Source organism: Nannospalax galili, unplaced genomic scaffold (assembly GCF_000622305.1).
Source record: "Nannospalax galili isolate Female #2095 unplaced genomic scaffold, S.galili_v1.0 scaffold960, whole genome shotgun sequence".
NCBI lineage: Eukaryota > Metazoa > Chordata > Mammalia > Rodentia > Spalacidae > Nannospalax > Nannospalax galili.
The window spans coordinates 1,825,875-1,849,848 of NW_008348313.1; the positions used below are offsets into that span (position 1 = coordinate 1,825,875).

General features: G+C 57.8%; 3 protein-coding genes across 9 annotated transcripts in view; 1 reads left to right on the forward strand and 2 right to left on the reverse strand.

The window, feature by feature from the left end:
• Tbc1d17 (TBC1 domain family member 17) overlaps nt 1-6,979 on the forward strand; it is a 7,735-nt gene extending 756 nt beyond the window's left edge. The window contains exons 2-17 of one of the 2 annotated variants that reach the window (XM_008845112.3): nt 54-152; nt 236-310; nt 546-669; nt 1,296-1,503; nt 2,045-2,156; nt 2,250-2,408; nt 2,990-3,118; nt 3,200-3,303; nt 3,766-3,860; nt 4,209-4,325; nt 4,399-4,499; nt 4,594-4,693; nt 5,703-5,800; nt 5,890-6,006; nt 6,393-6,479; nt 6,636-6,979. In XM_008845112.3, coding sequence (XP_008843334.1) covers nt 54-152; nt 236-310; nt 546-669; nt 1,296-1,503; nt 2,045-2,156; nt 2,250-2,408; nt 2,990-3,118; nt 3,200-3,303; nt 3,766-3,860; nt 4,209-4,325; nt 4,399-4,499; nt 4,594-4,693; nt 5,703-5,800; nt 5,890-6,006; nt 6,393-6,479; nt 6,636-6,818 — 1,908 coding nt within the window. In that variant the 3' untranslated portion in view covers nt 6,819-6,979. The remainder of the gene's footprint in view (nt 1-53; nt 153-235; nt 311-545; nt 670-1,295; nt 1,504-2,044; nt 2,157-2,249; nt 2,409-2,989; nt 3,119-3,199; nt 3,304-3,765; nt 3,861-4,208; nt 4,326-4,398; nt 4,500-4,593; nt 4,694-5,702; nt 5,801-5,889; nt 6,007-6,392; nt 6,480-6,635) is intronic. The other variant, XR_003851420.1, reaches the window with a different exon arrangement.
• A 160-nt stretch (nt 6,980-7,139) lies between these two features.
• Il4i1 (interleukin 4 induced 1) overlaps nt 7,140-23,974 on the reverse strand; it is a 32,017-nt gene continuing 15,182 nt past the window's right edge. Inside the window, exons 1-8 of one of the 4 annotated variants that reach the window (XM_029569405.1) lie at nt 15,385-15,441; nt 14,102-14,245; nt 11,023-11,258; nt 10,495-10,607; nt 9,708-9,909; nt 8,734-8,802; nt 8,451-8,587; nt 7,140-8,360 (exon numbers count right to left, since the gene is read on the reverse strand). In XM_029569405.1, the coding sequence (XP_029425265.1) occupies nt 7,325-8,360; nt 8,451-8,587; nt 8,734-8,802; nt 9,708-9,909; nt 10,495-10,607; nt 11,023-11,258; nt 14,102-14,225 (1,917 nt within the window). In that variant the 5' untranslated portion in view covers nt 14,226-14,245; nt 15,385-15,441 and the 3' untranslated portion in view covers nt 7,140-7,324. Of the gene's footprint in view, nt 8,361-8,450; nt 8,588-8,733; nt 8,803-9,707; nt 9,910-10,494; nt 10,694-11,022; nt 11,259-11,344; nt 12,753-14,101; nt 14,246-15,384; nt 15,442-23,974 lie in introns of those variants that run through there. The other 3 variants (XM_029569406.1, XM_008845119.3, XM_029569407.1) reach the window with 3 other exon arrangements.
• Nucleotides 16,954-23,974, reverse strand: part of Nup62 (nucleoporin 62) — a 22,253-nt gene continuing 15,232 nt past the window's right edge. For all 3 annotated transcript variants that reach the window (XM_008845122.3, XM_008845121.3, XM_029569408.1), the window contains exon 2: nt 16,954-19,348. In XM_008845122.3, the coding sequence (XP_008843344.1) occupies nt 17,752-19,305 (1,554 nt within the window). In that variant the 5' untranslated portion in view covers nt 19,306-19,348 and the 3' untranslated portion in view covers nt 16,954-17,751. The remainder of the gene's footprint in view (nt 19,349-23,974) is intronic.

The window sequence follows — 23,974 nt, forward strand, 5'->3', positions numbered from 1 at the left end:
GTCCCGCCCCCTAGCACTGCCGCGGCCCCGCCCTCACTCGACCCCGCCCCCAGGTGGTGTTTGAGAAGGGAGGGGTGTACCTGCACACCAGCGCCCGGAAGCACCAGGACGCAGACTCCCTAATCGCTGGCGTCATCCGTGTTGTGGAGAAGGTAGGTGCGGAGGGAACGGACTCGGGCGGCCCCGGGGCGCAGGCCGGTTGGGCGAGTCCTCACGTGTTCCCGATGCCCCACAGGACAGCGACGTCCTCCTGCACTGGGCTCCCGTGGAGGAGGCTGGAGACCCCACCCAGATACTCTTCTCCAAGAAGGTAGGGAGGCTCCCCGCCCCTCTTCCACGGGGACCCTTCCTCAGGGACCGTGCCACGCGTGAGCCGGAATTTCTTTGTGATCCGAAGACGCCCCTTTGCTTCTCACTCCTGGGGAAGGAAAGGGCGGGTTCCCATTTCTTGAGGGGTGTGGCATGTTTTCCCTCTCGTGCAGAGGACCCGGGTATGAGGCAGCTGCGGTTGCACAGCCCCTCCTTCTGTTCTCCGTTCTCCCAAGGACCCTAGCAGGGGAGAGCCCAGCACCTCTGAAGAGGAACCCACCTTTGACCCTGGCTTTGAACCTGACTGGGCTGTTATCAGTACAGTGCGCCCCAGGTTCCACCACTCAGAGCCCAGGAGAGGTAGGCAGGGTTATGCCCTGGAGGTCCTGTCAGACACTTACCCTGGGTGCTCATGGTTCCAAGACTACCTAGGAGGGTGAGATGGCCTGGCCCTACGTTCTGCTTCTGGACGGTTCCAGGGTGGGGACAAGCGGCAGCTAGTCACAAGGCATTTTCTATCACTTGGGAGTCAGAGTTAGGGGGGATGGAGAGGTGTCCAAACCTCCTGGGAACAGGGGGAGAGCTTTCAGGAAGAGGTGATAGATATCAGAGCTTTGCCCTGGACGACACAGTTTTCTTACTCCATTAGAGAGACCGAAGCCATATGCCACCAGGGTGCAGCAGAACTGGGGTGCCTGTGAAGCCCCAAGCCTTTTGTTGTGGTTCTAGTGGTGCCTGAAGCAAAGCCAGTGTTTAGAAATGAGCCAGACTTGCAAGGCCTCTTGCAGAGAAGTAGTCTTTATGTTGAAGGTGCATATCCACCAGGTTCTTTCCCTTCCCAGGCAGTTTTCCTTTGAAGGAAATGCCATGCAGCCTAGAGTGGCAGCTTGGTGGGGCAGTTTGGGGCAGGGCCTCAGGAGGTGGGTGCTGAGCTGACAGCCTGGGTTGACTCCTTTTGAGTTAGGCCAACACGATGCTTCTACCAGGTGCAGAGCCCAGCTCCCCCAGGGGCTCCTGGGCCTTTTCTGTGAGCCTGGGGGAGCTCAAGTCCATCCGCCGGTCCAAGCCAGGCCTCAGCTGGGCCTACCTTGTCCTGGTGACCCAGGCCGGAGGCTCTCTGCCGGCTCTGCATTTCCACCGCGGGGGCACCCGAGCCTTACTCCGTGTCCTCAGCCGCTACCTGCTGCTCGCCAGGTAAGCGTCTCATGCTGAGCCTGTGAGCTGGCCTGTCCCCTTGCGGGGACGGCTGGAGCCACCTGGGGATAAAGTGAAATTCTGATTGGAAGGAGCTAAAAAGATAAAGGCACGTGTGCCTGCAGTCCCAGAACTTGGAGGGCCGGGGCAGGAAGGTGGAAGGCACAAGCCAGTATGGGCTACCTGAGACCCTGTCTGAAGGAAAAAGTAGGGGTCAGCCGGGGAGGACTGGCCCATCTGAGTGGCAGTCAGTGGTGTTGTTCTCTTAGAGGTAGAGAATATCTTTTCTCCACATCCCGACAAAGCTCCGGGGCTACTCTCTGAGTCCAATACGCTGAGCCTGAAGTACAAGGGCCTCACTGGCTAGTGCTGGCTTATATAGCCACTCTGAGGCCCAAGCTCTGGTCTCAGGCCTCTCCTTGCAGTAATGTGTTGGAGATGGAGGACAGGGCCACTGTACCTGGAATAAGTGCAGGCTAGGCTGGCCTGGGACATCAGTGTCCCTCACCATAGTCACTTGTGCACACCTCACTCCTCCCAGCTCCCCGCAGGACTCCCGCCTCTACCTTGTCTTCCCCCATGACTCCTCTGCCCTCTCCAATTCCTTCCACCACCTGCAGCTCTTTGACCAGGACAGCTCCAACGTGGTATCTGTGAGTGTCCCCACAAAGTGGCTGAGGGCTGTGAGGTGGGTGTGGGGGATGAGATCTGGAGGGGTAGCTCTGACACCTGTCACCCCTCTCTAGCGCTTCCTCCAGGACCCCTATTCCACCACCTTCAGCAGCTTCTCCCGAGTGACCAACTTCTTCCGGGGAGCTCTACAGCCCCACCCTGAGGGCGCCTCCCTGGACCTCCCCCAGTTGCCTGATGATGAGCCTGAGCCTGGCTTTGAGGTCATCTCTTGTGTGAGTGTCAAGTGACCCTGCCTGAAACTTTCTGTTGTGTCCTGCTGGCTTGGGACCTCAAGGCCTATTTACTCCTTGGTAACATGAGAAACAGGAGCAGGGGCTGCCTAAGCTGATGTGCTGGTCAGCCAAGCCACTCCCGGCCCCTCAATGGGGGATTCTAGGCAGGGGCTCCACCACTGAGCCACACCCCAGCCCCTCACTGGGGGACTCTAGGCAGGGGCTCTACCCCTGAGCCACACCCCAGCCCCTCACTGGGGGATCCTAGGCAGGGGCTCTACCCCTGAGCCACTCCCAGCCCCTCACTGGGGTGATTCTAGGCAGGGGCTCCACCATTGAGCCACACCCCAGCCCCTCACTGGTGATCTAGGTCCAGACTCCATACTGAGCTAGGTCCCCAGCCCTCTTTCCTTTTTGAGACTCTCAGCTTTCTGGGCTGGCCCTGTACTTTGTAACCCTTAGCCTCTGAGCAGAGCAGTTGGGAGTGCAGGCCTCCTGGCTGTGGCTGTTGTTACTATTATGTGCCTTCACTTGGAGGTGAGTGAGATGGGCTTGGGGCTTACCTGGCCTGTTTCCTATAGGTGGAGTTGGGGCCACGGCCCACAGTGGAGCGGGCTCCTCCAGTCACAGAGGAGGAGTGGACCCACCATGTGGGTCCTGAGGGCCGCCTGCAGCAGGTCCCCGAGTTGAAAAGCAGGATCTTCTCTGGGGTGAGTGTCAGTGGGTGGAGGACAGGATGGGCTGGTGGGTGGCCAGGGCGACTTGACCTTTTGGTCCCATTGTACCCACAGGGTCTCAGCCCCGGCCTGCGGCGTGAGGCCTGGAAGTTCCTCCTGGGCTACCTCAGCTGGGAGGGCTCGTCTGAGGAGCACAAAGCCCACGTGCGCAAGAAAACGTGAGTGGAAAAACATGGCCCCCACATTCTTTGAACACCTCTGCCCTACGAGGCTCAGGTCTTGACTGCCGGGTGGATCAGTGGAGGCCCTAGGCCTGGCACAGTGCTTCATGGACCCAGTGCCAAGCTGGCACTGACACTGTCCGTGCAGGGGCGCTGCAGGGAGTGGCCCTGCCCACCTGGGTGGCAGTCTCCTGGCCCGGAGCTGTGCTGGTGTAACACTGCAGCTCTGCAGTGACTGTCTCATCTCAGTCCTGTGGTGCCTCGCTGCTGTGGACAGCATGCATGACAGACACTCACCAAATTCCATGGGGTGTTCTGTGGATTGAGATGTTGGGGTGAGAGGAGAGGGAGTGGCCAGGGAGCCGGGGGCTGCTTGCCCCTGTGTCAGGACTGAGCTGGGGTGGTGGTGGGGTGGATGTGTGCTATGTCTGCCGGGCTCAGCTCTGTGCTCTCCTTCAGGGATGAGTACTTCCGCATGAAGCTACAGTGGAAATCTGTGAGCCCCGAGCAGGAGCGAAGGAACTCACTGCTGCACGGATACCGCAGCCTCATTGGTGGGCACCCTGGGACATGTATGCAGCCATGTAGCATGGGTGACAGATGGGAAGCGGTGAGATGGGAGTTGGGGTGGTAGGGTGAGCATTGATGGGGAGGCAGTGCAGGGGGAGAGGCCCCGGGGTCACTCGTTAGGTGTCTTTTCCTCCCTGCGCCTCAGTTTCCCTATTTGCAGAGGCTGTGACCAGACCCTCCCATTGGGAGTGCTGCTGATCGGCTCTGGCTCCAGTTCCACTCCGGACCCAGCCTGAAGTCAGGGCTGCTGGCAAGCAGGGGAGTGGGGCTGGTGCCCGTCACTATCAGGAAGGCCAGCTAACCTCGTGTCTGCACGTGTTGGGTCCCCACAGAGAGAGACGTAAGCCGCACTGACAGGACCAACAAATTCTACGAGGGCCCCGAGAACCCAGGGCTGGGCCTGCTCACTGACATCCTCCTCACCTACTGCATGTACCACTTTGACTTGGGTGAGTGTGAGGTGAGGGCAGGCCTAGGTCAGCCCGGTGCCCGTGGTGCCACAGCTGACCCTGTGTCCCCCAGGCTATGTTCAGGGCATGAGTGACCTCCTGTCCCCGATCCTCTTCGTGGTGCAGAATGAGGTGGACGCCTTCTGGTGTTTCTGTGGCTTCATGGAGCTTGTGGTGAGGCTGGGGGTGAAAGAGGGAGTGGGAGGCACAGCCCCTCAGCCATCTTATCAGCCTCCTGTGGGACCCTCTCACCTCTGGCTCCCTGCAGCATGGGAACTTTGAGGAGAGCCAGGAGACTATGAAGCGGCAGCTTGGGCAACTCTTGCTGCTCCTGCGGGTGCTGGACCAGCCACTCTGCGACTTCCTGGGTAGGCCCTTTGTGGTAGGTGGGACAGAGGATGGGCGAGATTGTCTGTCAGCAGCCTCAGGGTGATGGGGGCATTTGATTCTTGTCTGAATGAGAAAAATACACCTGGCATTCAAGGTTACAGGGTGGAGGGAAGGAGGGCCCTGCACGCAGGCTCTCTTGGGCCAACTGAGGTTTCTTTGGACCCTCACAATCCAGCTATGTGCTTTTTCCCCACTGCTTGTTCAGTATGCTGAAGGGCTGGGGCCCCGTTGGCAGAAAGCTTGCCCACTGTGCATGAAGCCCTGAGTTCCATCCCCAGCACCACATACACTGGGCATGTTGGCACACACCTGTCATTCCAGCACTCAAGAGGCAGAGACAGGAGGATCAGAAACTCAAGGTCATCCTCATCTACACAGGGAGTTCAAGGCCAGCCTGGGCTTCATGAGACCCTGCTGTTGAGGGTTGTGTCCCTGAGCAAGTGTGACCACGCTGCAGGAAGCTGACATGGCCCTGGCCTCACCTCACTGGAGAGGGACTAGCCTTAGGAAAGCTTGTATCACTTCCTGGCCTCAGGGACACAGCTGTGTGTTACAAGGGCTCCCGAAACCCGGAATGTCCACTCTGCCTACAGGATGGCTTAGGATTGGTTTAACGAACCTGGGCGTTCCAGTCACCAATGGTCTAGATAAGGCCCCTAGGTTCCTAGGAGTGACTGTCCAGGGTAGCACTTGCTTTCACAGCCGTGGACTGTCCTTGTGGCTGTCCTGCAGTCACCATACCTACCAGCATCCTCAGGGTGCCTAGATCCAGGATGCTTTTTGGGGTGTGATGGATGTCTCACTGCGACCCTGGCCCCTGAGGGGAAGTTGGTGGTAGTGGTGTGGATCCCCTAGAGCGCAGATAGAGAGGTCCCAGGGCAGCCATTGTCGCCTGCCTGCCCTAGAGCTCCTAACAGCCCACCCTGGCTGCACAGCACGTTGTGGCTGGACCCGGATCTGATTGCCTGCTGGTCTCATCTTCTGCAGACTCGCAGGACTCGGGCTCTCTCTGTTTCTGCTTCCGATGGCTGCTCATCTGGTTCAAGAGGGAGTTCCCCTTCCCAGATGTCCTGAGGCTGTGGGAGGTGGGCAGCCATTTTGGGTGGGAAGACTGGGAGGTTGAAGGAAGGTCTGTCGGCCAGGGCAGGTCCTAAGCATTCCTTCTGACCCCCAGGTGCTCTGGACGGGTCTCCCTGGCCCCAATCTGCACCTTCTGGTGGCCTGTGCCATCCTGGACATGGAGCGGGACACGCTTATGCTGTCTGGCTTTGGTTCCAATGAGATCCTTAAGGTGAGGTGGGAGCAAGCCCCTGCTGTGGCCCTGACCTGGGTGTGGCGTCCTCTGCAGTGCACTGTGCTGGCCTTGGGTGGTTGGGAGCCCTGCCAGGGTGGGGCAGAGGTGGGATGGTGTCCCCATCCTGTGTTCCACCAGGCTACCAGCCCTGTGCCCTTAGAGGGGTGGTGGGGGACCCATGGCCCTCCCTGTGGTGTCCCAGAGTCCAGCATGCTCTGGAGGACTATGCAGCCAGGGAAGCCTCGCCAGCCTCTGCCAGCTGGGCCCCCAGGGCCAGCCTGGCTTCACTTAATATTGAGTCCCCAGCAGCAGGTGGAGCGTGGGTGCTGCCCTGCCTGCTGGGTTGTGGTGAGCAAGGCAGCCTGACCTACCCCCTCCTGTAGCACATCAACGAACTGACCATGAAGCTGAGCGTGGAGGACGTGCTGATGCGGGCCGAGGCCCTGTACCGGCAGCTGACTGCCTGCCCGGTGAGCCCACAGGGCTGTGAAGCCCAGACACCCCCTGGCCCAGCCCGTGGCCCCGCCCACTTCCCCCGGCTCTGCCTACCACCCCCACTTACTGGCCCTGCCTGCAGCCACACCCACCTACCCAGCCCCTCCTGACTCCCCCGGTCCGCACCGCAGGAGCTGCCCCACAACGTGCAGGAGGTGCTGGGGCTAGTAAGGCCCGCAGAGCCCGGCAGCCCCTCGCCGCCCGTGTCCCCAATGTCGCTGTCGCCCACTCGGGCCCCGCCACCCGCGGATGCTCCGCAGCCCGACAGCAGCCTGGAGATCCTGCCAGAGGAGGAGGACGGTCCCGACGCCTAGTCCCGCTCTGGGCGCCCGGCTTTAGCCGAGCCCTTGATGGCCAGCGGGGTGCAAGAGGGAGGGCGCCCCGCGTTGGGAGGCGCGTCGGTGTGCCGAGCACGGACTGCTGGGAGCCGCCCCGCTGCTGCTAAAGGAAATAAACGGCTGTTGTGTAGCCCACTACTGCCGCTGTGTAGTTCAGGCTGGCCCTAGCGCGGTCCACCCAGGTGTCGGCTGACAGTGGCCACCCCGCAGATCCCTCCCCCCCAACCCGTGCCCACTCCTTGGCGCAGAGCAGCTCGGCTGTAGGGAGGACCCGGCCACTTGGTTTCCAAAACCAGTTTAATGTGGGGCTGGCCTTTGGGTGCTGTGCCGGAAGGGCCGCGCAAGCGCGTGGCGGTCACCCTCCTGGTCTTTGCAGCCGTGGTGGCTGGACTTGTGCAGGTGCATCAGCGGCGGGCTGGGTGCCGGTGCCCGTGCCCTTCGGGGCTGGCCTCCCCCTCCTGCTCCTCAGGGTTGATTTGCGATTACTCGAGCCCCTGCCCTTCGGGGCCGGCCTGTTCCTGGACATGCTCTTGCTCTTCTGAACCGGCCTCCGCGTGCTCACGCACCTCGGGCCCGGCCTCCGCGTGCTCCTGCTCCTGCTTCCCGAGAGCTGCCTCCACCTGGGTCTCCGCCTGGGCCTGCCCTTGGGCCTGCGCCTGCTCCTGCGCGGGCACTTGAACCTGCCTCTGCGGGGGCCCCTGTGTCAGCCCCTGACCCTGCCCCCGAGGTAGCCCCTGCGCCTGCTCCTGCGCCTGTTTCTGCCCCCAGTGGTTGTTGATCTTGATGGCTGCCCGCAGTGCTGACTTGATGGCCGTCTCCACCCAGCCGTGCGGGTGGGCGGTGTGCTCGCCTGCGAAGTAGACGCGGCCGAAGGGGGACGACCAGTCAAAGTCCTCGACCCCTTCCCAGAGCATGGGTGGCTGCACCACGAAGCCGCCCTGACTATGCGCGTCCTCCGCCCAGCGCTTGACCATGCCGGTGCCGTCCCACAGGCGGATCACTGAGGACCCGTGCAGGGCCGCCACGTCCTGGAGCGCCTGGCGGAGCGCCTGGTCCGGGCTCAGGCCTGCGAACGGGGTGGCGGCGTCCGACCAGGTGTAAGAGGCCAGGAGCAGCGCGCCCTCGCCGGGCGGCGGGTAAAAAATAAGGCGCGACGGGCGGTCGGTGTTGGAGTGGCCGCCCTCGATGTGTTCCTCGCTCCAGAAGGGCCGGCGGAAGCTAAGGAAGACCTTGCTGGCCGCCACGTAGTGCAGCCCCCGCAGCGCCTCCTGCCTCTTGCGCGGCAGCGGCGGCGAGAAGGTGATGCGCTGCACTGCGGGTCCGCTGGCAGTCACCAGCACCGCGTCCGCAGTCAGCGCCTTCAGGGTCTGCGACTTAGCGGAGGTGGCGATGTGCACGCGCACCTCCTGCGCTCTCTGCGTGATGGCCACCACCGGCGCGTTCAGCAGCAGCGGGCCGGACAGCGAGCTCAGCAGCGCGCGCGGCAGCAGGTCCCAGCCCCCCGAGATGCGGCTGTACCTGGGGGGGGGGGCGTGAGGGCGTGACCGGGTGCCAGGCCCCGCCTTCGTCCCCCCGCCCGTCCTCCGATCCACCCGCCCCGGCCCTCACCGGAGCCGGTCGCTCAGGCAGCTGTGCGCACGCAGGGCCTCCTGGAAGCTGAGGTAGAAGAAGCCCTCCTTGGACATCACATCCCCCAGGAGCTGCACGGCCGCCCGGGTCAGGTTGCCCTCCCGGAGGAGGTATTCCTGTGGGTGCACGCGAGCCCGGTCAGGGTCGGCCGGCAGCAGCCGCGCCCCAGTACCCTCTCTGCCTGGCCTCGTGACCGCAGAGGTAAACGGAGGGCCAGAGGGCGGTCCTGGGGCCCGGGGGTCTCCAGCGGCAGCGCACTCACCAGGAGCGTCTGCCTGTTGAACTTCCTCATGGCCTGCTTGCAGCCCAGGGTCTTGAGATCCGCGAGGGCCTGTCGGGAGCAGAGGACCCTGGCTGTAGCAAGAGGGCTGGGCTCCCGGCTGGTCCTGCTGGGCACCGACAGCCGCTCACCACCCCCTTCGGGGTCCCTGGTGTCCCTTCCTCTCCCCTGCCCACCCAGCGACATTAGGCCAGGACGGCCTCGGCTGTGCTGCCTTGCAGAGCTCAAGGATCGTGTCCAGACCATGTAGCTGTACACAGGGGCGTCCCTCTCACCCAGCGGAGCCAGCGAGGTCTGCTCTCCTGGTCCCTCTGGCGCACAGCCCCTCTGGGGCTCCCCAGCCTCTGCCATCCCTCAGCCTGGCCCCCAAGGCCCGCCAGGCTGCATCACCCTTCCCTGCAGCAACAGTTGTAGCTCCAGGGAACAGTGTCAGGACAGAGCCACCTCAGGGGCTCTGCTGAGGTGACATCCCCCCCCTCGAACTGCATCTCCTGCCCCTCACATAGGGATCTGCCTTCAGTGCTGCACCCAAACCCACCCCAGCTGCTCTGTTCACTGGGTTCCCACCTCTCTCTTGCCTGACTCTCCCCGGTGGTGGGACCGGTGTGGGGTGATAGACCCCCTGGGTGGGGTGTGCCTAGATCACCAGGTGGACTTGGGGGGAGGGTCCAGCTGGAGAAGCTGGAGGGATGGGGAGGCTGGCTTGAGTGGACTTTGGGAGGCACCTGAGGCCCACACAGGACTGTGAGCAGGGTCAGCTCTGCATGGGAAAAGACCCTTCTGGGACAGGGGAGGAGGAAGGAGGGGAGGGAGGCTTGTCACCTGGGAGCCTGTTAGTCAATGGAGCCCAAGTAGGGGCCAGACAGAGTCCCAGGAATAGGAGTGGGGTGGGAGGGATGCGGGTCAGCAGGGTGCTAAGGTGGGAAGGGCTTGTGGAGTGGGCTGGGGGCTGCCACCTTGTTGAGCGCCATCTGGTAGATGTCCTCTGGCGAGTGGCCCCTTTCCCTGCGGCTCAGGTCGTAGCCCAGCTTCTCCGGCATCTTCTCCACCACGTAGTTGCGCAGCTTTACTTCGTTCACCTGGGTCCACGTGTTTTCATCATACTGCATGAACTGGGTGATGTTGAGGCCCAGGGTCTTACAGAGCTTGTGCAGGATCCTAGGGGGTGGAGGTGGGAGGCTTCCTGAGGGGTGGGGAGGATAGGCAGGGGGTGACTGAGGAGCTGAGGACAGCTCTTGGGTAGGGTTGGCTGCCAAACTGGGTGTGAGTGGAGCTTGGGCAGCTAGCAGCTGGCTGGGGGTACTGAGGGCATCCCTAGGCTCTGGGGAAGACATACCTGGCTCAGGTCAGGCTGAGTGGGGAGACAGGGGTCAGGACTGGACATGATACTGGATACTGGAGATGCAGCTTGAGGCCACAGGCTCCATCCTCAGCACCACAAAACTGGCACTGGAGCCTGAGCCCTAGCTGAACCTGGATCAGGGATGGGAGTTGACTATGTTGCGGGAGAAGGAGCTGGGGCATGACTGGCCCTGGATCTTGGACTGAACTAGGGTTGACTGAGCCTGCATTAGGGATGGAGCTAATTTCTGGCTGAGCCTGGATCTGGGAGGGAACTGGGGTTGACTGAGCCTGGGGTGGGGGATAGCTAGAACTGACTGAGCCTGGATCTGGGATGGAGGAGGACTGGTTGAACCTGGGTGCCAAAGTGGGGCTGGGCTGACTGGGTGGGCAAGACCTCACCTGTGAGAGCTGGGCATGCGCATGGCCCCCAGCTCCCCTATCCAGCCTGTCTTTGTATCCCGGTAGGTGAGGATTCGACCCCCAATCCTGTTGTCTGCCTCCAGGATGGTGACCTGAGGGATAAGGAGGGACTTGAGCCTCTTCCTGACTCACCCGCACTGCAGGGCACACCTAGATTCTTCAGGGTGGAGGGAGGTTGCTGGGAGAACAGAAAGTGAGGTTTCAAGACTGCATCAGGAAGACCCCCAGCTGGACGGTGCAGGGACTTCCCGGCCCAGGGAAGAAGTGGGGAGATTTCCCAGAATGCCCAAAAGATCTGGCCTGGCCCATTCTCATTCCTGGATCTCAGTGCAGGGAATTCCTCAGTGCCCCAACATAGACACCCATCTTGATGCAGCCTGATGATTACATTTGATGGGGAGAGTGGGCCAGGGAGTCCTTGGCAAGGGTGGCTTCTTCCTGTCCACCTCCCACCACCCAGGGCTCTCTTTATGCAGCAGAAAGGGCTCCAGGTGCAGCACTTCTCACCTTGTGTCCGGCATCGCTGAGCACCTTGGAGGCCACCAGCCCGGCACTGCCTGCGCCAACCACAATCACCTTCTGGGGCTTCAGGGTGCGATTGAGCCCCAAGGTCACCACCTTGAGCAGGTCCTGGTAGTCAGGGTCCTCCATGCATGCCTCGAAGGGGTCCTGTATGGAGGCTGCCTTCCAGTCCAGGGAGGCCACCAGGCTGAGGAGGATGGGCACCAGGACGCGGTGTGGGGCTGGTGAGAGGATAGGGTCAGTGCACCGGGCAGCAGTGGATGCGGGAGTCACCCTTCATCCCAGGACCCCTTGGTTGCTCACTTACCCAGCGTAGCCATGGCTCAGGTGGCAACTGCCGTCTGAAGTGGAGAAGCAGGGGCCACCGACAGGGCTGGGACTCCCTAGCCTGCCCCCCTCCTCTCTGGGCATTTATGTCCACAGACCTGATCCTCCAACCCCTTTACTCCTGGCCCACTCCCCTCCCTCCTGCTTCACAGCCCTGGGCTCTGGGTGCTCATCCACTCTACCTCCAGCTCTCAGGACCAGACAGCAAGGCTGAGCCATGCAGGCGCCCTTTAAACCAGCCAGCCCCGCCCCACCTCCCTGGGGAAGTGAAAGTGCTTTCCTGGGGTTTCAGATGCTGGTGGCTGCCCACAGGGAAGAGGGTCTGGAGGAAGTTAGTTCATTTTCTTCCTCCTGCCTCAAATAGTTCTGAGGTAGCTGCGGAGGCCATAAATAAGTCCCCAGGGTGGGGACTGCCCATCCGGGTGGCATCGGCTTCTGCCTGCCCTGTGCTCTTGGCCTCCTGGACTCGTGAGGTGGGGGGGCGGTGAGGATCTTTGGTCTTGGGGCTGTGTTGTCCCCCCACCCCCATCTCTGAGTTCTTCAGTGGCTCCCCTCCTCCCTGGAGCTCCAGGCCCCAGTCTCTAGCTCTGTGGAATGGGCTCTTGGGGCAGTATCTTCCGCACCATTACCCAGCCATGCCTGCTGCTGTCAGAGGGTCCAGCACAGCATGGCAGGAGTGTAGCCAGGTCAGGGCCCACACATAGTGCTTGGCCATGTCAAGAACCTGCTGCTGAGGCTGCAGGGAGTGGGGCGGAGTGGTGGCAGCTGAACGGTCTACTGGCCCCTCCTTCCCACCTGTGTTGAGGCGCACCAGTCAGTGGACTATGGGGTGGCATCAGAGATTGGCCTCAGGAGCCTCGGTCTCTGGCCCTCAGGAAGCTGTGGGCAGGGAGGGTCAGGTGACACCAGCTATGCCCGAAGCTGGTGGGGGTGAAACAACAGGGCTGCAGGGGGTGGCTTTCCTTGGGGTGGAGAAGAGGGGATTAGGGGAAAAGCCAGGGTGGAGTATTACCCAGTGCCCAGGCTGGGGAGCTGCAAGGTCAGTGGAGCAGAAGGCGGTGTGTGCATGTGTGTGCACGTGTGATGTGGTGGAGCACTGGCCTTGATGGACACCATGTGGGGCCAGGTAGTCCCTAGTTCCAGGCTAAGTACTAAGGAGCTCCAGACAGTCACTTGGGGACTCCCCATGGGGTGACAGTTTTGAGGTCACAGTGGTCTTCCTGGAGGATGGCTGGTGGGGCCTTCATGGCTCACATCAGTTCTTGGTTTGGACCCCAAAGTGGAAGTGTCAACCCAGCCAGTGAGTGGGTGTGTGTCCATGAGTCCTGAGGGCCTGGTCTTCTGTCAGTGAGGGGGGTGGGGGTGTGTCCACAGCCTCCTGAGGGCCTGGTCTTCTGTCAGTGAGGGTGTGTGTGTGTCCATGAGCTCCTGAAGACCTGGTCTGTCAGTGGGGTGGGGGGGGTGTGTCCACGAGCTCCTGAGGGCCTGGTCTGTCAGTGAGGGGGGTGGGGTGTGTCCATGAGCTCCTGGGGGCCTGGTCTTCTGTCAGTGAGGGGTGGGGTGTGTCTACAAGCTCCTGAGGGCCTGGTCTTCTGTCAGTGAGGGGGGTAGGGTGTGTCCACGAGCTCCTGAGGGCCTGGTCTTCTGTCAGTGAGCACAGTGTATGTCCACAGCCTCCTGAGGGCAGTGAGGGTATGTGTGTCCATGAACTCCTGAGGGCCGGGTCTTCTGTTTTTTTTCTGTTGGTGGTGGTGTTGGTGTTTTTGTTTTTTGAGACCAGGTCTCATTGTGTAGCCCAGGCTGGCATTATTGTAGCCTAGGTTGGCCTTATTCGGTAGCCCAGGCTGACCTCAAACTTGCCATGATCCTTCTGTCTGCCTCAATGTACTGAGTGCTGGGATTTCAGGTGTGAACCACCACGTGCAGTGGCCTGGCTTGCATTCACAGTGGCCATAGAAAACCCCGCACACAGTAGGTGTGTGTCAGGGGGGAGGTTCACCAGCTTCTGGGTTCCTGTTGGGAGTGGGCTGGGACTGTCCAGCCTCAGCTACCATGAGACCATGAGACCTGATCTCAAAATAAATAAAAACAAAAATTCCAGTGTTAGTTCAGAGCAATATTACTTGGTGGGGACTAGGGGTGCACAGGTGTGGCTGGTGGGCTGATGAGCTCCCCAGAGACAGACTGATCTTCCCTGGTTACACTGGGGACTTGGGACAAAGCAGGCTTTGTGGAGATGGGACCACACAGGTGGAGAACAAGAGTCCTATAGATGAGGCTGTGTCCTGCAGGGAGAGCAGGAGCCTGGACACTGGTCAGCGTGTGTGTGTGTGTGTGTGTGTGTGTGTGTGTGTGTGTGTGTGACACATAGAAGTACCTGTCTGCTTTTGCTGTTTTTGGGAAACCCAGCTTCATGGTGGCGCGTCTGGAAAAACACTTTGGGACCTTCTAGGTGGAAACAGTTTAGGGATCCCCTTCCCAAGAGAGCCCCAGTGATAGTGCCATGGGGCCTTGGCCATGTTTTCAGCTCACAGACCCAGCTCAGGCCTCTCAGGGGCCCTTAAGGCAGGGTCAGGGCAGACAGCACACCCCAAGGTTTCACACTGTGCCTCCCTGGCTCAGTCTGAAGCCTTAGTGGTCAAGGAGAGGAGCTGGGGAGTGCCCAGGGCTGGACAAGGGTCCCTGCCCCAGAGTTCAATCCCTTCCCCCACCCCCACCTCAGGTAGGGGAGACTCACTGCATGCTGGCCTCTGGGGGGTTCTCTCAGTGCCCATGGCCTTTCTGCTCAGCCTGGGATGGAAGTCATCGTGGGGCACAGGCGGAACTAGGGCAAATGCGGTGGCTTTGTCCTGCTGCCCCATTAGGCCAGGGAAGCCAGGTCCTGATGAGGAAGAGCAATTTGGAGGGTGTGGCCGGCAGGCCCTCTTCTTATACTGATGCAGGAACATTCCAAAGAACCCCTACTTTTGTTTCTTGAGACAGTCTCCTTCTGTAGCCCAGGATGACCTCACACTTGTGGCAATCCTGCTGTGGCCTCCTGAATGCTGGGGAGTCAGGTGGGAGCCACCACTCCCTGCTCAGCTTTATCTTGGCCCTGATGGGGGGGGCTGTTTAGAAGCACACCCCAGATATCAGTGTTCTGTGGGTAGTGACCTCTGCAGTGCTCAGCTTCCCAATGAATACTGGAGGCTTTACAGGCCAGTCTGTTCTTAAGGCTAGGCAGTCACAGCCAGCCTCTGCTCTAGAAAACAGGAACTTAAAAAAAATTGAAGTGTTTTGCCTACATGGATATAAGTACACCAGTGCACAGTGCCCATGGAAGCCAGAAGAGGGCATCGGATCCTCAGGCTCTGGAGTTACAGACATTATCCACCATGTGGGTGCTCAAAACCAAACCTGGGTCCCCTGCAAGAGCAGCCAATGCTCTTAATTGCTGAGCCAGCTCTCCGGCCCCTCAAAATGTCTTTTTAAATGATTAAAAAATTGAGCTGGGCATGGTGGTGCACTCCTTTAATCCCAGCACTTGGGAGGCAGAGGCAGGCGGATCTCTGTGAGTTCAAGGCCAGTATGGAACTACATAAGAAAGTTCCAGGCCAGCTGGAGCTACAGGGAGACCCTGTCTCAAAAAGCCAAAAAATAAATAATAAATAAATAAATAAAATAAAAGCCCTGGGTTCCATCCCCAGCACCACACAAACCAGGTGTCTTCCTGTAATCCCAGCCCTTGGCAGATGGTGGCAGGAGAATCAGTTCATGGATATCTTGCAGCCACATGGGGAAAACTTGAGGTCAGTCTCTATCCTGAGATAAGAGACCCTATCTCAAAGCAAATATTTACAATTAACTTTTACTAATGATTATTTGAAACTCGTTACTTCCTATTTGACTACATTTTACTTATTACTTTATTTTTGACACTGTAGCTCAGAATGACCTCCCCGGAGCTGGATCATGAGGGAGAAGAACCGAGGAAAGCCTCCACCTCCGCACACACACACACACACACACACACAGAGTCACCTTCACTGCCTTCATGGTGGGTAAGGAAGACCAGCAGAGCATGGCACCTGCCTGTGTTCCTCCTGAAAAGGGAAACTGCAGTTGTAGTGAAGCTGGGCAGTGCCCAGCAGAGTGCAAGCCCTCTTACCATCCTGGGAACCACTCCCCAACTCTCTTATGGGTCCAGGACACTAGCTGGGGGATCTCTTCTGACTGCTGTATTCTTCAAAGTGGGGAGCCCAAGATCTTCAAGGACTGAGATTAGGATGACTATTTAAACCATTTTTATGTGTATGTTTTGCCTGCATGTAAGTACACCTGTGCATGCCATGTCCCCATGGAGGCCAGAAGAGGGCATCAGATCTCCTGGAGCTGGAGTTACAGATTGTTGTTAGCTGCCACATGGGTGCTGGGAACCAAACTCCTGCAAGAGCAGCCAGTGTTCTTAACTACTGAGCCATCTCTCTAGCCCCTTAAAATATTTTAGTTCTGTTTATCTCAGTGTGTGATGTGTGGGTGCCCACAAAGGCCAGAAGATGGTGTCAGATCCCCTGGAGCTAGTTACAGGAGGTTGTGAACCATCCAGCATGGGTGCTGGGTATCAAACCCGGGTCCTCTGTAAGAGCAACAAACACTCTTAACCACTGAGCCATCTCTCCAGCCCCCTTCAATTTGTTTTTTCAAATACTAGGCAGCTTGGGGTGTGATGTAGGGACAAAGTGTGTAGCTGTCGAGTAAGAGACCCCAGGTTGACCCCAACATCTCCTTCAAACATGAAGACAATTTAGCCTTGTTCGTGGTCCCTATACAAATACAAAGGATTACATGCAGAAATGTAAGCTGAGCATCTTTTATTGAGCCCTGCCTGGGCCAGCCTCCTGGGCCAACAACTGAGTTTCTAACTCCATACATATGTAGGAGGAGTAGGGTAGCAACAAGCCAGTCGCACCCAGTCGGTGGACTAGAAGCCTGAACACGCTGGGGAGGCTGAGGCTGGAAGCAGCTTGAGGGTCTGGGCTACAAAGAGGGACCATCTTCAACCACAAAGGAAATTCTATCCTCTGGGTCCCTGCCCTTCCTTGCCTGTCTGGCCTCCTACTCTCTATGTAGCTGAGGGTGACTTCCAACTCCTGATCCTTCTGCGCAGTCTCCTGAATGCTTGGCTTATAGGTCTGCACCATCATGCGGGCTTCTCTTGTACTTGCGTCAAGTTCCAAGAAAGTAACTTTTGACCCCACTCAGAATCACGACTCTTAAGTGTGGCCGGGCTGTGCAGGTTCCCTTCCCCTTCCACTGCTGCTCAGTGCTCAGCCCACAGAAGGCCATCATCTGGAACCACCCTCCCAGTGTTCCTGCACCCATGGCTGATGATGTCATGGTGGTACATGCACCCTGTGGGTAGACAGGGGACTAACCATTGGGAGGGGAGGGAGCAGGAGGCCAAGACACACTACTTTCCTCTTTTGCCAGGAGGGCAGGAACTGGGCCCTTGTGACTCTTGACACAGTGGCATGCCCTTGACATCCACAGCTTCCGGGGTCTTCTGGCCTTGAGCCTTTATGACTATTCACACCACACACACACAGCAAGCATGGTCTCACAATACAGACTTTATTTAAGAAAGCAACATCTGATGAGGGCCCTGGAGGCTGAAAAGACAGTTGGAGCATGGTTTTATGTCTGTGACACTTGTTCTGGTACTAGATTGCTCAGAAGCAAGTCTGTAGCACCCCCCCCCCCAGGTCACTTTAGCAGGTATTTTGCGGGGGGCAGGCATCCTGCTGGGGCAAGGGAGATGCTCGTCCCTGCCACAGGCACGCAGGGACAATCTAGGGGTGGGAGGACAGTTTGGTGTTCCTTGGGTACTCTGCTGTGTGGTTGAGGGGCTCTGGAAGGCCTGGACAGGGTGGGGTGGGGCTGGAGCGCAGGAAGCCTGGGCTCAAACCCACTGGGTCTTCCGCCCTTCGCCCTGGCAGGTCCCTTGGTTGCCATCTCATTTGGAGCTCTGTCTCCACATCCAGGGCTGACTGTTGTGAGTGCAAGACCTGGTCCTCCATATCAGGCCAGTGCTCTGAGGGCGACTACTCACAGCCTGACCTCAGTGCTGGAGTAAGGCTGAGTAGGGGGTTGGTCAGGTGGCTGAGGAAGGGGACGTGGGATGGGACTAACAGAAAACGAGCCAAGAGGCTCCTGCCTTCACTCCACAGGACTTGTGTTTTCTTTGAAATCTTGTTTTGGAGAGGCTGGTCTAGAGTGTAGTGATCCCGCTGGTCTCCAGCTGTTGATTACAGGCCAAGATTCCAGGCCTGGCAGAACACTATCTGAAGGGTAAACCCCGCCCCCCCAAAGGCAAGCAACTGGCAGGCAAGCCGGGCAGCCGGAGGCAGCTCAGTCGAAGGCAATGCGCAGGCTGCGCTCCTGCTCCTTGCGACGGCCCTCGCACACACGGCTGGCCTCCTCCACCTTCCTCTGCAGCAGGGCGGAGCTCTGGTCCACCCACTGCAGGGAGTCCATGTGTGCATTGAGAATCTTGCAGATCTGCTGCAGTGGGTCGCTGGTGTCCGCAGGGCCACCTGCTGTGTTCAGGTGCTCGATGATGTCCTTGAGGTCCTGTGCCATGCGCTTGAGCTGTGCGTCGATGTTCTCCGCCAGCTTGTAAGTCTTCTCACGCTCCTCGTCGGCGTGCTGCAGGTAGATGGTCCCACTCTGCTCCTTCACAGACTCCTCCAACGGGCTCAGCAGGTCCTCCAGCTCCTTCTGCTGCGACAGGATGAAGTCTAGCTCCTGGTCCAGCCGCTTCTGGTCCAGCTTCACTTTCTCCACCTCACGATGCAGGCTGGTGATCTTTTCCCCGTTCTCTATCAGCGTGCGGTCCCAGGCATTGACCTGCGTGGCCTGCTGCAGGAAGTGGCGCTCCTGGTCCTCCAGCTCCAGGCTCCACTTGTTGATCAGGCTCTCCAGCTGCGCATAGGTCATTGAGGGGCCTGTGGTGGTCCCAGCTGTTGTGCTGGGGACAGGCAGAGTGGTCCCGGTGGATGCCACGCTGCTGGGGATGCCGGCTGGCACCAGGGGCTTCAGACTCAAGGCAAAGCCAGAGGTGGTGGTGGTGGTTGTGGAACTGGTGGTGGAGGCCCCGGGAGCTGCTCCAGGGGCCTTGAGGCTGAAGCTCAGTGTCCCCGCCGCGGGGGCTGCCGTAGTGGTTGCTGGAGTTGAGAGGGAGAGCCCTGTGGCAGCAGAAGAGGAGGGAGTGGCTGCTATGGAGGAAAAGAGTGTGGGCCCCACGCTGCTGCTGCTGCTGCTGCTGCTGCTGGTGGGCAGGGCAGCAGCGGACTGTGTGGCTCCTGCTGTGGTGGCTGCTGGTGTGGCTGGAGTGAAGGGCAAGCCAGAGAGTGCCGAGGGCTGAGCCGAGCTGCCCAGGGAGCCGAGGCTGAAGCTAGAGGCCCCAGGCTGGGCTGTACTGCCACTGGTGAAAGAGAATCCTGTGGAGGCAGTGGACGGAGCGGCGGTGGAAGAGCCAAACACAAAGCCCGTGGGGGCTGTGCCCTGGCTGGAGGTGGCGGTGCCCAGGCCAGCACTGGGGAGGGTGCTGCTACCGAGTCCGAAACTGCTGGTATTTACTGGGGCTGGAGCGGCGGCTGGGGTGCTCAGGTTGAGCTTTGGGGTGCTCATCCCCAGGGAAAAGCCCGCTCCTCCGGAAGCAGGTGTTGTGTTTCCAAAGCTGAAGCCTGAGGTCTGTGTGGTCGGGGCCTGGGTGCTGAGTGAGAAGAGGCTGCTGGAAGGGGTGGATGCGGCTGGCTGGGAGGAAGCCCCGAAGTTAAACCCTCCAGTGCCGGTAGCAGAGAAAGAAAAGCCAGTGGAGGGCGTAGTGGTTGAGGTCTTCGCAGTGCCAAACGTGAAGCCGCCAGTAGGGGCTCCGGAGCCTCCAAAGTTAAAGCCGCTCATGGCTGCAACAGGTCCGTCTACGTCTGCAACCCTGGGGAGGTTTCTAGAGCAGAGGAAGTGACATGGTCAGATGGCAATCTGGGGACAAGCAAGCTCAGTGGTGTGGACGGAGGCTGCCTCCTCCTATGCTAACCTAAACAACTGGAAAGCCAGCAGCAACCAGGGACAAGTTCCTGCTGGCGAAGAGACCTGGGAGTGGGGTGTGCCTGGGCAGCTCCCACAATGGCAGGGCGGAAAGGTAAGCCAGTGAACAATCCCAGGACACACAACTCCTGGGCCTGGCTCCTCCCAGGCCTGCCTAGCTGAGTGAGAAGCAATGTGGAAGCCAGGCACCCCCCTCACCTCTGTGGCCGGGATAGGCTGGGCCTGCACCCTACTAACGCGGAGGAAGGGAGGGACCCAGGTGTCCCCCTGGCTGTGGGGTAGACTCAGGGATCACAGATGTTGCTTGGGGCTCTCTGGGTGGAGGGTTGGGGATGGGCTGAGCCTTCTGGACACCTGCTTTAAGCGACTGCAGGTGAAGAAACTCCAAGCTTCCTTCCAGTGCCAGAGTAGCCAGGCTCTGAAAGCCAGGGTAGGGGGTGGGGAGCCCCTAACTTGAAGCAGGGAAAGTTGAGTCAGATGTGCAGATGGAGCAGAGAGGTGCTCTCCCAGGCCATGGCCCCGGCCCCAGCCGAGCGCAGCCCTCTCAGAGCCTGTGACCAGCTGTGGCCGACTAGGGTGACAGGGCCACTCCTTCTGGGGCTGCAGTGGCCAAGGTTCTCTCAGTGAGGCACCAGTTAGCCAGGCAATGTCTTGCCTTTCCCCTCACAGAGCTTTGTCTTACAGTGTGGACGGACTGCAGTCCACCTCCATCTCCACGTGCTCCTCCCGCAGGGCCCTGAGCTCCCACCGCTCAAAGCCACACCCTGCCCTCAGTAACCACCTTCTGCTAAAACCTGCACCATTTGTTTCTACCCAATGTGTAAAAACACAACAAAACCCTGTTAACATTCAGCTACACGCTTGTCTTTCTTTTCAGTGCCCTCGCTACAGAGTGAATGTCTGCCTTAATGGTGTTCTTGAATCAGCCCCCACACACACACCTTGTAGGACTCTGCCTTCGTGCCAGGGCCCTCCCTCTCTCCAATTTTGTGACCTTTATGACTGATGACCTGACACTAAATTTTTAAAAATTCTTACTAAAGCGCCTCACCTTTAGTCAACTGGGTTTAGACTACACTGAGCTGTTTAATGTAGGACAGCCAGGCTCCAACTTTTCCAGCAAGTGCAAGAGGCCAACTTAGCGAGCTCACTGGGTTCAGATGGCCTGACCCCTTCTGCAGAGGTTAAAACTTTGCCTTGCTGAAATGTTATGTGGTCCTTTTCTTGGGACCCCAGACCCACTTCTAACCACCTGCCATCCACTTTTCCTGAGCACTCACCACCATGTTCAGCTAATCTGGTGGGTTCTAGGGACTGACCAATGGGCTTCAAACTTGTGGCAAGCACTTTACTGACCACTACCTTCCTAGCCCCTGGCCTTTTCGTTTGAGGCCTCAGCCTCTCCAGCCCGTAGGGCCCACAGGAACGGCTACCACGCCTCCACACATGTGCCTTTTTTTTTTCCCCCCTGGTCTGAGACAGGGTCTCCCTGTAGCCCCAGCTGTCCTGGAACTCACTACGTACACCAGGCTGGCCTTGAACTCCCAGAGATCCGCCTGCCTCTGCCTCCTGAGTGCTGGGATTAAAGGTGTGCACCACCACGCCCGGCTACATGTGCCATTTTAAGGCCCCAAGTTTGTGCTAAGCAGAGACAGCAGCTAGAGGAAGCAAATACATGCATGGCAGATCTGAGTGACCCTGTATGTCCATTATCCTCTCTCATCAAGGGAGGGTGACACCCAGGGACGTGAGTTGGGAGCTTACTGAGGCTGTGGCCACAGGGCAGGCACAAAACCACATTTTCAGGGTAAGAAAGGAACGGCTGCTTAGTTCCTAGGAAGCCCAGGCTATGACAAGCTCAGGCTTACTGTGAACTCTGTTTCTGTCCCTGCTCAGTGAGTCATGGGTGGTGGTGTCAAAGCATAGTCCTAATAGACTTCCAAGCAGTGGACCACAAACCACTGTGGGCAAGGGCTTTGTGGTGCTCCTAGGAGACAAGATTATGCCCAGCACACAGATTCGGGACAGAGCTCAGGGAGAAGCAGTAGGCCACGGGCTACATACGCCCCCTGTACCTCTACCCCAGATACACAGCCCCTATTCTGTAGCCCATCTTCCTCTCACTGAAAGCAGCACTGCTCCTTCCTGTGGGCCCCTGGGTGAGTCACTCCTGGGGCTCTTGGCACCTGCTCTCTTCCCTCTATGGTACCCTGACCCTGACCCCACCCTGCCTCCCCAGACCCGAACTTTCTCTGGCCACCATCTCTGCACAGTCCTGTGTGTCTCTGGTCTCGATGCTGGGGTGCATCACTGTACTACAGGGGTTGCTGAGGTCACTTCACTCCCAAGAAGTCATCGTGGGCGTTGAGCCCCAGGGCCACTGGAGTCCTGACCAGCACCGGAACCCCCCTGGGGTGACAGACACTTCCTCAGTGGTAAGCCGCCCACACATCCAACCATGCCTCAGTTCTTAAGAACTCAGCTGCAGAGCTTTTACTATTAATAAGCTACAGCTAAAATTTCCCATTTATAAAAAGCAATTCTTAGTCTATGAGAAACATCTTGGAGCCCCAAGAGATGTGATGCCCACGCCAAAGGCCATCAAACTGCCCATTGCTAGATATGCCTCATCAGCAAGGCTAGTCAGTGGGTGGGAGAGCCCAGAGATGGCAGAGGCTAAGGGCAGCAGGCTGCTCAGACTCTGCACCTCCCACACAAAGATCTGGCCACTGTTCAGTTCCTGGGAGACTGGAACCCTGCCAGGCAGTCTATGTTAACGTGATTTATGGTAGACTAGGGAGCACAGCAGTGACCCACACAGAAATGCCAGGCCCCAGGGAACGTCCTTGCCTTCGAATTCCCCATCTTAACAAGGCCTTGAGGTCACAGGCGCCCACAGCTGCACCTGGAACTTGGCTTCCCCTTGGACTACTAACCAAGCCATGGCAATCCACCTGGGATTCGGTGGGAGCAGCGTGGCAAAGCTTGGGTGCCCTGTGCCTTCTCTGCTAGGGCGGTTATGGGGAGGCAGTACCGTGTGCTACTCGGAGATGGCAATGCTTGGAAGGCCAGCAGAGGTCAGCCAGGTGTGCAGCAGCTTGCCCAGTCCTGCCAGAGGGGAGGTGGTCCCTTTAACAAGATGTGGGAGGTGCTGGCACAGCCACAAATGCCACACTCCCAGCTCAGACTTCTTACTGGAGCAACCAAATCCCGTCTCTCAGCCTAAGCCACCACTGGGGTTGAGCTGTGGCCTACCCACACAGTCAAAGGACTCCTTCCCCAAGACTCCTCAGCAGAACCCAGGTGTGTGTGTGTGGGAGGCATGAGGCTCTGCAGAAGCCAGGGCTTTCCTGTCAGCTGAACAGCCCAGCATGGACAAGGAGCCCAGCCCTCTGGATCTGGCACTCCCTCCCATACCTCAGCTTTTCCATCTGAAAACACAAGGATGTAAATGACAAAACAGCATAAAAATTGCTTGGTACATCTATAGATTTGTTTATAATTTGTTATTAAAATTATTAAATTTTAATAACTTAAAAGTCTAAACAGGGTTATGACACAGTTTTCCTAAATTGATTATCAATTCTTAAGAAGAACAAATGCCTTTCTGTACTAATTATATTGGTAAATTGTCACGTGCTGTTTGAGCTCACTAAGACGCTGACTCTGGAGATGGGATCGGCCCTTCCACTTCAGATCCAAGTCTAGGCTACAAAACAGCCTAAGAGTAAATACACTATACAAATAAAAACAGCTAAGGTGTAACTATTACAACAGAGGGTATTACTGTCTATAGTAAAAGTAGTTAATGGGATTTAATGGGATTATTTGGTCACTAACACAGACTAATGTAAAATGTATGTATGTATATGAATATATATAAAGTACTTCTGGCTTTTAAGAGTTTCTTTCATATACATCTGATCAAAAATTCATCAAAGTAATAGGTCTTGGTTTTAAAACTGGTTTGTGGTGATATTGTGTCTAACCACAGTATTTATTAAATGAGACTGTTATGGATTTATGTTTAATACTAATAAAACAATTATTAATAATTTACTAGATATCAAATTGAATGTAAGTTCTCTTATAAATTAAATTGTTAAATTACTAGATATCAAATTGACTTGTAAGTAAGTTCTCTTGTAAACTAAAATTGTTAAATTACAACATGGTTCCTATTAAAAATATAAATTAACTTTTAAGAAATGATTGCTTCTGCTCCAGGGTGCAATTTATCTTTATGTTTAGATATGTTTTATATAAAATGAACATTTTCCAAGTCTGTATAAAACATCTCTAAACCTTTAAAGGAGCCAACCTTAACAGCAGGGTTCCCCAACAGTCAATAAGGATGTTGCAGATATGGCTCAGCAGTTAAGAGGATTGGTTGCTCTTGCAGAGGACCCATGTTCAATTCCCGGCAGCTAACAATCATCGGTAACTCCAGTTCCAGGGGATCTGACACTCTCTTCTGACCTCCATGGGCAGTGCATGACATAGGAGCATTTACACACAGGCAAAA